Genomic DNA, 13433 nt, shown 5'->3' on the forward strand with positions numbered 1-13433 from the left:
GGCCGCCGAGGTCAGCGTGCCGCCCCACGCCGGGGGCCGACGCGAGAGCAGCGACTCGCCAGAAGCTGCGTGCACAGGAGCATCAGGGCTGAGCCCCGGCCAAAAGTGCTGTCTAATTATGGGGGCCCGCCCTGCGGAAGGGAAATGCCCTGAAACACAACACGCTGGCCTTGTAATCTGTTTAATTATATTCCAATTGAAAACACATGTGAAGAAGGGGAGGAAATAAACACAGCGTATGGCAACGATATTTCTTTTAATGCTGATAAGAGCTCATACACGTGCCGTAACATCAACAGTGTAGTAACATTAATTACAAAATGTATATATGCTTAATATGTCATTTAACTGGGTTTTCAGTTTACATTTACATAGGGAAACATTCATTTATGTACAAATGTTTATTTGAATGTTTTAGTATAACTACATCACAAGCTTCTGAGGGGCCACGGTTGCTGAAGTGCCTTTTGTGTTTCCAGCAACCCAGCTGTCGGATTTCTTTCCTCCTGCTATACCAGGATTGTTATATTGATATGTTGTTATAAGAAACATAAATAAGAAGTCGATCATTTGACAGATTTGTTCAATTCAAATACAAAAATGCTAAAATGACCTTCATCTACATAAAAGGGCATTTGAACTACTCTTACTCGTATGCACCCTCTCTAAAATTGTATCTCAAACATCTAAAGGAAATACAAATCATCCCGTACAATTTGACCTTCACTTGAGTTCCATCTGAAATAAACGTCTGGGTTAAATCCTCTGCTACCTTTCAACAGCGACAAATAGCAGGAATATATCCTCACCAATGAACACCCAATGGCACAAAACCTTTTCTCAGGTTGATTCGACTAACACATCAAACTCCTGCTATTCAACAAAAACAAGGTGACGGTAAACGGCTCAGGATTGTCTCCACATTCAAGCAGCGGACAGATATTCCGTGTTGGACTGATATAAGTCGGGTTTAAAGATGGCACGGCCGTCGCCTCCTTTGAGTCAAGGTCGCGGCCTGTGTTGGTGACAGGGGTTATGTACAGCAAGAGACGAAACCGTGGGTCACATACAGTCACACTCGCTCACACACACTCAGTCGCACGCTTCTTCCCCTGAGACTGCTGTTGTGCTCGACTATCATATTAAATTAAGGCTGATCACTGAAACGGAAACGACGAAACGGTGCCTGTCATGCTAAAAGAACCAACACAAATGAAACATAAACACAGTATAAGGGCCTTGTTCTCAGTGCATAATAATAATAATAATATAATAATAATAATCACAATGTCAAACAGTCATTGTTCTCCTAATCAATAAATTAAATGTGAATACAAAAGATTACAAATAGCATTTTCCTTTGTATGACCATCAAAGAATTGCTTCATCTAGAGGCAGAGATAGTGCACACACAGTGAGAGAGAAAGTCCCTTTTCAGTTCTGTTGTCGCAGCACTGTCAAGAAATGAACATCATAAAATATAGTACAACTACCAGTATTGTGTCAAATATCAGTATTATAGCTTAGTCTGTACCACTGAACGCTTCAATGAAACATGAAAAAGGATCGAACCTGTTAAAAAAGACAAAAATATCGGTTACTTTGTGTCAGCATGCACGTTATGTTATAATAGTTCCTCTATACAAATATGTTTGGCTCAATCCTAGAACGAGACAGGGCGCTTAGTGTGTTTACGGTCGGTGGATGCGGCTACCTCGGTAATCCATTACAGCTAGGACCCTTTAGACCTAGAAAAATAGGAAGCACTTCTGAAAAGAAACATCAAAAAACACGCGCACCTCGATCAGTCACGGGAAAAAACACTCGCGGAGATTAGGTTGTGGCATCTCAGAACAGTGATTCGTTCGGTGAAGGGCACTCACGCCGGCGTCGGCTCCGGAGCTCGTTTTCCTTTACCTGGAGGAGATAAAAAGGCGACCTCTGACCCCTTCCTAAAAGGCCGACCTCCCGTCCTATGCTTCAACGTCAGTATATGACACAAAACGTGTGAGCTGCCGCTACGATCCGACTCGGACAAACGTGAAATCAACTTCGGTAAATATGGCATCAGGTCTGGAGTTTTCATCTAATTTGATTAATAAACCCCGACCGATCAGGTCACTCAACTCACACCGTCCTCCTGTTATCATGAAGCATTACTGCTACACTTTGTCATATCAGGTCACTTATAAAAGAGATTTAAGGATACTTCTGTGTGGGTAAGAGGCAAGTGGAGGTAACGAGGAAAAGGGGGGAGTGCTACATCAAAGCTGGGGGATTAAAATAAAGGGTTGGGGGGGGGGCATGAATAAATAAATAAATAATATAAATACTGTAAACGTACATTTCTTGTACAACATCTTCCATCACGACTGAGCCCACAGTGATCTGGGTACTCTGATTATGTAACGTTAGCACCCTGGCCGTACCATTATTACTGGGTGGGGGGGTGGGTACGTGTGTCGGCGCGTCTCATAGTCTAGTCTGAGCCTCGGGGATATAGATCTCAATACTGTCTGCGCTCTCGGTGGCAGAGCTCTGCCGAACCGAGGCGGCGCGTTTGGCAGCTAGCAGGCGCTTGCGAGCCTCCAGACGCTGGCGCTCAGAGCTTTCCAGCGAGCGGTCCCTAGCCAGGGAAGGGTTGCCCTTCTGGGGCTTCTTTGGCACAGCGGGGGGTATCCTTCTCTCCTGGACAGGAATGACAGACAGGTTTAATGACCGACTGTGTCCGCGGCGGCCACACACACACACACACACACACACAACAAGCAGCAACGGAAAGCCGGTTGCCAGTTTTGCACGTTATATGTCAGGGCATGCAATTTCGTATGAGGCTATGGTTCACAGTGGCAGCCATTTGCGTGGGGTAAGGGAGCACGGTGGTGGCCACTGTGTGAGGTAAAAATGACCATTGGAGACGGGCAGGCCCCAACGGTGTATGGCAGGTAGAGTAGCTTCTCAAAAGCAGCTCACTGTCAACAACAAAACAGAACAAGACACACAAATACGAGAGGTGACGTCAGGCAGGCAACATGACAGTACGCAACACATGTCTGCATGCTGCAGCAAAGCGTTAGCATTAGCCGTGACGCCGCCGTGGCAGACGTAAACAGTAATGACGGCAGATGACGTGCACGTTAGTACGGCATTCCAAAACAAAGCTGAGGTCGGTGGCGGTAAGTAAACCAGACCCCCCCTCCGGGTGCGTCTGTACCTGAATGTCTGGCGGCGCGAGAGGTTTCCAGTTGTTGGCCTTGAGCTGGTGGAGTTCGTCGAACTTCAGGCTGATGTTTTCGATGGACAGCTGCAGCATGTCCCAGAAACCCGCCAGGTCCTGGGAGACGGGCCGCGGGTGTGCGTTCGGGTTCTGACACACACAGATTCGGCAGCTTATCACACAATCGCTTGTAAAAATTCAAAATCTGCTGCACAGAATTGAGTTGCTTTAAGTTTATTTGAATCCAGCCTAATAACCTAAATAAACAATACAAGATTGTACTGTTATATAATACTGTGTATTGGTAATATTTTGACATGCAAAATAAAAAAAACACAAAAGCTTCATCACAAACGCGCGCATTCATTGGCTTCAGCATCTAAACGTGGCCGTTCGTCAGGCTGGAGATTTTACGCCGCAAGATCTGCTTTGTATGTGGAAGACGATAAAGGGTGCACACACTGGATGCATAGTAAATGAGCAGCGGCCCGGCCTGTCAGGGTGATTTGTGCAGGATGATGTCAGTGCGGTACGTGTGTGTGGGGAAGGGGGTGTGAGCTGGGGGGAGAGAGGGGGGGAGAGCATGCAGAGGATGAGGTGACACATACCAGATTCTCCTCACACAGCTCCCGGAACTGCTGGAACTTCTGGGACATCAGCAGCTGGGCACTCCCCACTGCACTGCGGATCTTCCCTAGGACTGCAGAAAGACACGCACACGTGCACACACACACACACACACGCACACACACACACACAATGCAATTACTGGCGGCGCCGCGTTCTGCAGGCATGTTGCAGCGCTCACAGAGAGCAGGGTGCGTTGGTAATGGAGCAGAGAGGGATGCGCCAGGAGCCCCCGAATGGTGGCTGCCTCTCAGGAAAAGGAATTATTCAGTGTGAAATAATTAGACATGCTAAAAAAAAAAAACGCAAAAAGTAACGCATTCGGATGCTTTCATGTTTTGCCAAATCAGACATATTTTAAAAATGGAATGTTTCCCAACAGCAGTGCAGCAGACTGAAATATGAGCTGTGTGGAGCTGCACCGCCGGTCCTGACTCCACTGGTCAGTCCTATCGACTCACACATCCCCATGGAAAGGAGCTGTCAGTGCGTTGCTGCACATGAACAGAATGAGATGAGAAGCTGAGGAGGGGAGTAATGAATCTGCACTACAAACATAGCCCTTCAGGACGTGTGTGTGTCTGTGTGTGTGTGTGTGTGTGGGATCTGGGGGAGAAACATAACCTTGAGAAACTCTCCCTGTTCTGTATGTTCGGTGAGAGAATCTCTTGCCTGGAACCATAACAGCACACGAGCTGCATAAGCAATGACATTTTCGGTAAGTCAGCTGCATAGTGAGGACGGGTGCACACGCGGAGCCTATGCCGCCTGCAGCCTGTTTGCTTAGTCTGGTATGTGTGTGAAATGTACTTAGACGTGTGTATGCAGACATGAACCTGTGTGTGTGTTGGGGGGGGTTGTGTGAAGATCAAATAGTTATCTGGAAGCAGCCCTTCACTGTGTTTGTGAGGCATCATTATACAGATGTGTGGCCAGCGCCGGCAGTGGCCTACTGATAAATATGCACGGTATGTCTGAAGAGGCCAGAGGCACCGAGACAGGAACAAGAAGCTATTGTGGTCCGATACCACGAAGACCGGCGCGGTCCGAATCGGAGAACGAGGAGGAGGATCTAATACCGGCGCCGATTCAACTCACTGTCATCAGGCAGCTCGTTCTCCATCTCGTCCTGCTCCATCTGCCTGCACCAGCCCTCCATGCGCTCCGTCTCCGCCTGCAGCAGCTTCAGGAACCAGCGGCCGTCGCGCGGGCACACGGCCCGGCCCGCGCTCTCCGGCGCCTCCGGCTCCGCCACGCTGTCCATCCAGGGGTCGGGCGGCGGCAGGATGGACGGGTCGAAGCCCGCGTCCCCGTAGTCGTCCGCGGCGCAGGCGTGGTAGTGGTTCCCCGAGCCCTGGATGCTGACGGTGGAGGTGGCGGCGTCGCGCGAGTACTGGCGGGGCATGGTGGCACAGTGGCGCGGCGGCAGCGCCGGGGCGGCGCCGGGCTCGTCCAGGTCGGCCTGCACCGCCGTGGTCACGCTGTTGGAGCGGGTCATCCGGCGGTGACTACGACAGGAGGCAGGAAGAGGTGAGCGACGACAAAGCAGCAGGTGCGGAGGCTCTGATTTCACATACGCACGTTATGGGGAAATAGTACTGTGTCTGTGATTCACATTCTGATAAGATTGTTTATGAAATTGAAGAGATCCCAGTGATTTCCTGCAACCTCCTTTTGTCACCTGGCTCTTTCAGGAGCAACAAAGTGTGCAGTCTCAGCGCGCACACACACACACACACACACACACACACACACACACACACACACACACACACACACACACACACACACACACACACACACACACACACACACACACACACACACACACACACTTGGCTACGTCCTACACAGCCTCTCAACACGCTGCTAATGAATGAGATGCCAGAGGGATGCGGGTGTTGGTGGGAGGACGTTGGGCAGCGAGATGTGGAAAGCAGCAGACTGATCACTTTAACACCAACAAAAACGAGCCAGGGAGCCGCTCACTGAGCCGGGCCATGAATAAAAGATGCACCTTGATAAGCGACTCAATAGACTCAAATAGGAAACATGCACATTTCAGCTGAATGGACTCAACAGACTGCAACTTCAAAGCAGAAGTTTGCCGAGACCCGGCTGCGGGTCACGTGTTCCCTCCCAGACATGCACCTCAGCTTGACCCGCCTGCAGCATAACACACAGAAGCCCGTCCCCGGACGCTCACTCCTCCCCGGCGCTTCCCATTCATCTGCACCGCTCTCATTCATCTCTGCTCTTATGCGAGCATGAAAAAAGCAGGAGCGAGAGCAAGGGAGTGGCTTCGGCTGGATCAAACAGCGCGCATGTGCTGTGCTGTGTGTGTGTGTGTGTGTGTGTGTGTGTATGTGTGTGTGTGTGCAGCAGTTAAAGAGTAACTCCTCTGAGCAGGTGTTGGCTTCTAATGACCTCAGTCTGCTTTCTATCAGCCTGCCAACAACTTCCTGCATGGGCAGAGACGAGCAAGGCCAAACACAGTCCAGACGCATCAGCAAAGGAACGGGGAAGGTGTTTCTGGAGGAAGGTTCACGTGAGGGATGAGACGTCGGCAGGGGAGGAGTCCAACTCCACGCGGTTCAGGTTTGAGAGAAAGGCCTCTGGAACCACGGATGTGAATCAAAGACTGGAGCGTGTCTTGTTTGGACGTAGAATAAAGAGCAGCAGGATTACGCTAAATGACAAAAACACCGCTCGCTCGCACAATTATGCACCGCACACTGATATTTAACGGCGGCACATGCGCCTTGTGATGGTAGTGTGTCTTATCGCAGTAATGAAAGGCCTCCAGCCGGGAAGAAGCTCAACGAAAAGACAGGGAGGTCCTGCCTCAGCGGTCCTAAACAGGTGACTTTTCAAGATGGCTGCACAGACGCTACACAGAAGGGGTCGGATCTACTGTACGTCTGTGTGTGTGTGTGTGTGTCTGTGTGTGCGTGTTTGTCGTTGTTTGCTGTGCTAATCCCTTTTTACAGCCCTCTTTCAGTTAATACTAGTTCAAAGAGCAACGCGAGGTTATGACCCGGCTCCGCGGCACATAAACACAGTGCGCTGGAGAGAGGCCACAGGAAATTGGCACTCTCACCGTCTGGGAATCTGACGCAGGGGGCAGCTAGCTGGACCCCCCAGGCAGAAGTGTGTGTACACGTTGATCGTCCAAACATTAACCGAGGAATGCGCGCGCTGCACCGCTGCGCAGCGTCCGAGCCGCTGCTCGCTGGAAGGTGTCTGGATGAGTTAATGTTTGGCCGAGGGCTCGGCCAGCGAGCCGAGTCCTCCCGTTTCAGAAATCCCCCTCGCTCCCCGAGCGTGTGCTCCTTAAAGCGCCGGGCCCAGTCCTCTCTGTGACCTCTGATTAACGCCAACGGCTTTTGTTCGAATTCCTGCGACACGTCCCGGCTGCGGGACGGAAGCCAGCAGCGTGGCTACATTGGTCAACCGGACCGGACCGGACCGGGCCACGGGAAACGCCATGTGTTCCCCACAGACACACAGACAGACCTCAAACTGCTCAAACTGCCGGCGTGCTGCGGAATGAGAGGCTCCGGCCGACGCACAGAGGCTGCTCGCGATCAAAAAAACCCAATAAAACGCCCTCCCCTCCCCTTCCACACACGCACAAACACACGCAGCCCCAAAGTAGCCTGAATCACAATGACTGGAGCAACAGATGGCTGTCAACTGCCCCCCCCCCCTCCCTGCACCACATCCTCTGGCACAGCTGTCACTCGGGGCCCCTGGCTGAGGGGGCTCTGAAGCCAACCTCTCCTAAACTGGGGACAGCTGCTGCGAGGAAGCCAGTGCAGGGGGGGGGGGGTCGTACCTCACACTACAAGCCTCCCTCTGTCTCCCTAAGTCCATCTCCTGTCCAGGCAACTCTGACTCGTCCCTCCCAAATTCTTATCTGGTTTCATTTTTAAAAACGGTGGGTTTCCTCTCTCTGCTCACCATCGCTCATCTTCCACCTGAATTCCTATGGACTGGAACTTCGACTGCTCGTCCGCGGGCTCCCCTTCGTCCGGGTCCACCTGAGAGGAGGGGAGAGACTTTTCAAAGCGAAGCTGTGACCTAAAACCCCCCACATGAACCCGGGTCCACCCACCAACCTGGATCCCTATGGAGAGGCACTTGCGCAGTGCTTCCCTCTGCGCCTTGCTGTCCGCCGACAGGTGTGCGACGGCCGAGGTGGTGGCGGTGGCGGTGATGGTGATGGTGCTGTTGGTGACGTGCTGGCTGGCGGGGCCGTGCACCTGCGCGTTAGCCGCCTCGATGGCCGCCGTCAGGGCCTTCATGCTGTCGATGCTCTCCGTGGAGTTGGACAGGCCCGGCTGCGAGCTGATGCCGGCCCGCGCGCCGGAGCCGCCGTCCATGTAGGCGTCCTGGGCCGACTCGGTGCTGCTCTGGGCCGTGATGGATATGAAGGGCTTGGATGGGGTGGTCCTCGGCGGGACGGGGGGAGGCGTTTTCTTGTAAGTGGTGATGCATGATGACACTGTGGGGAGGAGGTAGATACGGAGACAATGTGTTGGACACACAGTTCAGTTTGTTCACTTCTGTATCTTTCTTTATAATAGAGCCTCAAGTCTGAATGGATTCACTGAGTGGATGCTACTTTGGCCTCAGCTGACAGTTCACCAGGAAGCCTTAGGTCACTGTGTTGGACTCAAAATGGACAGTAGATTAGGGCCAAGTTCAACAAATCAGAGCCACGTCCAGTAATGGGATTAGGACATCAGCTACTTGACCCACTGATCTAGATGGCTAAGCTCACCATGCACTCACTGCACACAACCACAGCTACGTGACGCGGCTAAATATAGTCCCACGCCACCGTCCACCTTGTAATTGCATATTAAAGGGTAATGGATGGGAAAGCACAGCGCAGCAAAGAAGTCTGCGAAAACCAAACACATTCCGGTCGGAAACGCTCGGCCTCGCGCTCCGTGTGACCCCGTCTCAGGTTACAGCTACAGGTTCCGCACAGACAATAGAGCCTCTCACACAAACTCAGCTAAAAGCCTGCGCATAGAAGGACACTAACAGATGTTTAACCCCTTCAGACCACATTATATGCTGGAATCTCCTCCTTGGCCCGGTGCTGTCATCAAAACTAGGTCGTTCTCTCTGTGCTCTGCAGCAAAACTAGGACAGCGGGTTTCCTGGATGTCTTTAATCCCTCCGACAGACAAACATCCTAGCGCGGCGACACCGGCGCTGCCAGCCACGCCCAGCAAGAGCGGCCGCGGCAAAAACTATTAGCGCGAGGAGCCTCGCTTTTGTCTCCTGCCATCTCGCCGGCGGCTACGGAGAGGCCTCGGAGCATTAAAGGTGAACAGAGGCGCTGATTCATCGCCTCGGCCCGTCAGAGTCACCCTGCCTCCCTCCTGCCTCGGCAGCCGCGATTGGACAGATCCCGGGTGAGATCACAGTCAGGTTTTGACAAGCTGGAAAGTTCTCAGATTCGGCGAGCGCTGTGTTGGGATGAGATCACAGTTGCTAAAGTGAGCGTCTCTGACAGTGTGGTAACAAACCACAAGAAAGTCAGAAGACAGACTTACTGTTCCTCCTGCATCTAAATACCACACGTCTTTCTTTTGGGACGTGGTGTACATGCAGGAATGAATCCTCTGGGAGAACCACGGCCTGCACCACGATCTTACATGTCTTTCAGCAACACCTGGGGCTAATTGTCAGGGAGCACAGACCCACACAGTGAGCTCACACAGGCGAAGGACAGGCCCTGCCCCTTATCGACCAGCAAGGTTCGAATGTCAGCCCCTTCAGAGCGTCTATCGTCTGAAGTCATCTAAGAGTCACGTGTGTGTGTGTGTGTGTGTGTGTGTGTGTGTGTGTGTGTGTGTTTGTGTGTGTGTGTGTGTGCATGTTGAGTGATTGTATATAGGCGTGTGCACGCTCGCCTCTCGTGCCCAGAAGGCTTCTAGAACAGAGGGTTTTCATCTACGCCACACGGCTCCGTATGAAACGAGAGACGTCGCGCCGCGTCCCACCTAGCTGTCACGGGCCGGGGCCAGGAGGTTCTGAATGCAGAGACAGGTTTGGTAAACACACCCGGGGTCCGAACATGCCCATGCCCACACACACACACATGCACGCACAGGCCTGCAGAAGCACACATGCAGCACCGACGCGAGCCAGCCTAATGCTTCAGCCGCTCCACATCAAGAGAGACCACAGACTTCCTGCCACTAATATACTCCCCATTCATCAGGAGGTGATGTCAGCGGGATCTTGAAGGCGGGCAGGGGTAAAGTCATCAGCGTTTAGCAGGACCAGTAATTGTACAGGACCTCTTCATGTGTGAAAAGAAACCGAGTCGTCTGACAAGCAAAGGAAGGACCTGACCGGCCCACAGAGGCCTCGTCTCCAGTTCCCACAGACATGATAAGGAAATAGGTTGATACTGCCTAATGGAGTCAGGTTTGGTGACTAGAATAACAGAGTCATCATTTATATTCTCATGCATGTAACAAACACCAGGAGCAACTTCCCAACTGAATGGAAACGCTGCTTGTGGAGTTTGGCCTCTTCCTCCTCTCGGAGCTGTAGGTGCAGCCCGCTGCGAGCATTGTCATCCCAACGAGGACTTGTGTGAATGACAAACCTCCAGCAGCTCGCTGCCAAATCCCTCTTTTGACAAATGCTTCAAAGGGCCCATGCCGGCGAGTTGGTGTGAATAGCAGTTCTTCTTGGCAGAGCACACCCCCACCACCCCTGGCTTCCACCATATCAAAGAAAGCCATCATCCCTCCCCTGAGACCGACAGTCTCCGCTCCTTCTGCAGCCTCCAGGACAAAAACAGAGCTGCTAGCCACTGTTTTCACTGGGTCCCGTTGGCCTAGGTGTACGCCGCTTCCTTTATTTAATCACCGCGTTCATGTTACTGGACAGATTGAAGGCAGACAGCTGCCTTGTAATCTCCGATCTGCGGATCTGTGCGATAGGCCACTTCAAAGAGCAGACGGTTCGGTTTAGGAGGCGCGCTAGCAGGAACGGGTTCCCCCACGCGGGGGCCAAGGGCAAATTCACCGCCATCCAAACAAATACAAAGGCCAGGAAAGGGGGCGGCCGTTATGGGGGAACATTGACAGCTGAGCCCAGCTGCAGCGTGTTTGGGATGAGGGTCTGCCAGAGGGGAGAGGGGGGAGCTGAACAAAACCGAGGAGGAGGAGGGACGAGGGCGAAGCCGAGCCTCCGTCTGCGCGCTGGCCGTCCAACTCCTGCCTCTGCCCTCGCTTTCTGCTCACACACACACACACACACACACACACACACACTCACCGCCAACCAGCTGGAGTCCTTTGTGATAGCGTTACCACGGCAACCCGCGGCAACACGGCGCTTGCCGGGAGGCTTGGCGTTGTACCAGCGGTAAACAGAGGGGAGCTTCTGTCGGCCATTTGTTTACCTTGACGGAACACGCCGCAGCTGCACCGACACTCACCTCAACGCCGGCCGACACCAAAGCGCGGCGGGAGTAATGGGCCACAGCTGCCGCGACTTCAGAACACACACAAACGCACCAAGGCGGCAAACAAACGTGACTGTGTCGCAAGCGAACGTCCCGCGATGTTTCCCTGAAGCGTCACCTTTGTGCAACTTTGCCAAACTCCACCAACCAGTTTGTCACCCGGTATCTGGGACGCTGCCATTACATGACAATACGCTGAGAAGGTTCACACCGTTTGACGTTACACGGCCGCGCAGGAAAACAATGCAGCGGCACAAAACGCATCCTGAACAACAGAGCGTGGCCTCCAGCGGGCCACTTCAAGTCACTGCCCAGAACCAGAGAGACGCGCAAATAAACAAGTAGCTGTTGATTAGCTAACGCTGCGCAGACAAAACACACGCAATGCTGCTTCCAAAGTCAGACCTCCAACCACCTGAAATTCCCAAACCCTCCTCGTCAGTCTACAGTCCTCCGCCGCCAGAGGTCAGAGGTCACCGGAGGGGGATTCTGCTCTCCAGATGCCAGAGCTCTCTCAGACACAATAGCCGACTGTGTGTGAGAGCGGAGAGCGCGGAAGGGGAAGGTGGCAGCCTGGGAGTGCCTGTTACTGAGGGTATATTTAGCATGTGCGAGCGCTTTCCGGGCGCGGGCGACACCAACCCGCTTCGCTGATTTGAGTTTGTCATCTCGAGCACGCGTATCGGCGCAAAACGTTTGGCGAGCGGTGCCTCAGGTGTCCTCGGAGCGACGCCGGGCGCTCCGGCAGGCCTGCGCCTCCTGAACCGCCAGATAAGAGCGTGTTTACAACTGTCAGCCGCGGCCAAATCTGGCAGGCAGCTGCTGCCTGTTGGGCAATAGATTCACTTCGCTTTAACCCACTTTCGCGGGCTCCAAGTTCAGAGCCCGGCTACCTGCATTCCTCTTTTATGTCCCGACGCTTTCCCGCAGCCGTCACTCAGCGACAGGCAGGGAGAGACACGCAGGGAGTTCAAGCCGACGGGGCAGATAAATAATCCAAAACCTATTAGGGAACACATCTGGCTCCTTCTCTTCTCTACTGTGGAGAGATTTTTTTAGCGTGTATCTAATGTTGAGGTAATAAATGAGGCAGCTGATTGGTTTAAACCTATCCAGGAGTCTCTCCCTGCACAAACGGAGGCGTGTGGACTAATCTCCTGAAGACTTCTCTTACATGAAGGGGGTTTTCTCATCAGACCTGCCCTGCTGGCTCCAGGCTGTTTCCATTGTTCTCCACCGCTCCATGGCAGGAGCCTTACCCCGACTAGTCCACAACCACATGAAGAGACACATCAGCCTTTTGTTTCAGGCCCAAAGACCTGCCTGCGGGCTACTGAAAGAGAGCGGCCGCTCCTCGCGAGGAGAGGAGGAGACAAGCGGCCGGTGAGGAGCGCGGGAACAAAAGACCAAGAGGAGGGGACGAGGACAGCGTTGCCATGTTGCTTCCGTTAGTTCCTGTACATTCCAGCCGCTTTGTGGGGCATGAAGCGGAGTATTGGCGCTAACGCTAGAGCTAACACGCCCACGCATCTCACGCATGCTTTCACCGTGCGCGCTTCCCACAGAGCGGTGACACATCGCATGTGCCGGCAGTGACTGGTGGCGGAGGGGGTCCGTTAGTCATTGAACGCCACTGGATGTGTGATAGAGCAGTGACTCACTGAGCCCGACGCACAAAGAGAGAGAGGAGGAAGGAGAAGAGAGGGCCGTGTCTGTGTCGTTGCTAAGAAGACACCAGCCGCCGGCCGCGCCGGCGTCTCGTAAACTAAAAATACCCGCAACAACAGGGCCAACGTTGCCACGACACGCTCTCCGAGTGCCGAACGCAGCTCCTGATAAAAACACCAAAGCCCGTCCACGAGAGCCCAAAGGCAGCGGCGCTGGAGCCCGAGTGCAGGGAAACGAAACCACAGGACTCGGGGAGAAAGAAAGAGGCCGACACACACGAACACGCAGGCATCAGGCCTGACGGAGGCTGAAACACAATGCTCCTGTCATGTCATTACATGAAGGATCACCAGCACCGCGTGCTGCAGCTGGTATTTACATATAAATGCAGCAGAGTGTGGTCAAAAGTTCCCTCGG

At 53.1% G+C, this 13433-nt stretch overlaps 1 protein-coding gene across 3 annotated transcripts in view; it reads right to left on the bottom strand.

Annotated features, from left to right (window-relative positions):
* Positions 1-237: 237 nt before the first annotated feature.
* dlgap1b (discs, large (Drosophila) homolog-associated protein 1b) overlaps positions 238-13433 on the bottom strand; it is a 62540-nt gene continuing 49344 nt past the window's right edge. For 2 of the 3 annotated variants that reach the window (XM_029149493.3, XM_029149491.3), the window contains exons 7-12: positions 7966-8351; positions 7808-7887; positions 4943-5352; positions 3826-3917; positions 3215-3367; positions 238-2688 (exon numbers count right to left, since the gene is read on the bottom strand). In XM_029149493.3, coding sequence (XP_029005326.1) covers positions 2473-2688; positions 3215-3367; positions 3826-3917; positions 4943-5352; positions 7808-7887; positions 7966-8351 — 1337 coding nt within the window. In that variant the 3' untranslated portion in view covers positions 238-2472. Of the gene's footprint in view, positions 2973-3214; positions 3368-3825; positions 3918-4942; positions 5353-7807; positions 7888-7965; positions 8352-13433 lie in introns of all 3 variants that reach the window. The other variant, XM_029149494.3, reaches the window with a different exon arrangement.

Source organism: Betta splendens, chromosome 4 (assembly GCF_900634795.4).
Source record: "Betta splendens chromosome 4, fBetSpl5.4, whole genome shotgun sequence".
Classification (NCBI taxonomy): Eukaryota; Metazoa; Chordata; class Actinopteri; order Anabantiformes; family Osphronemidae; genus Betta; species Betta splendens.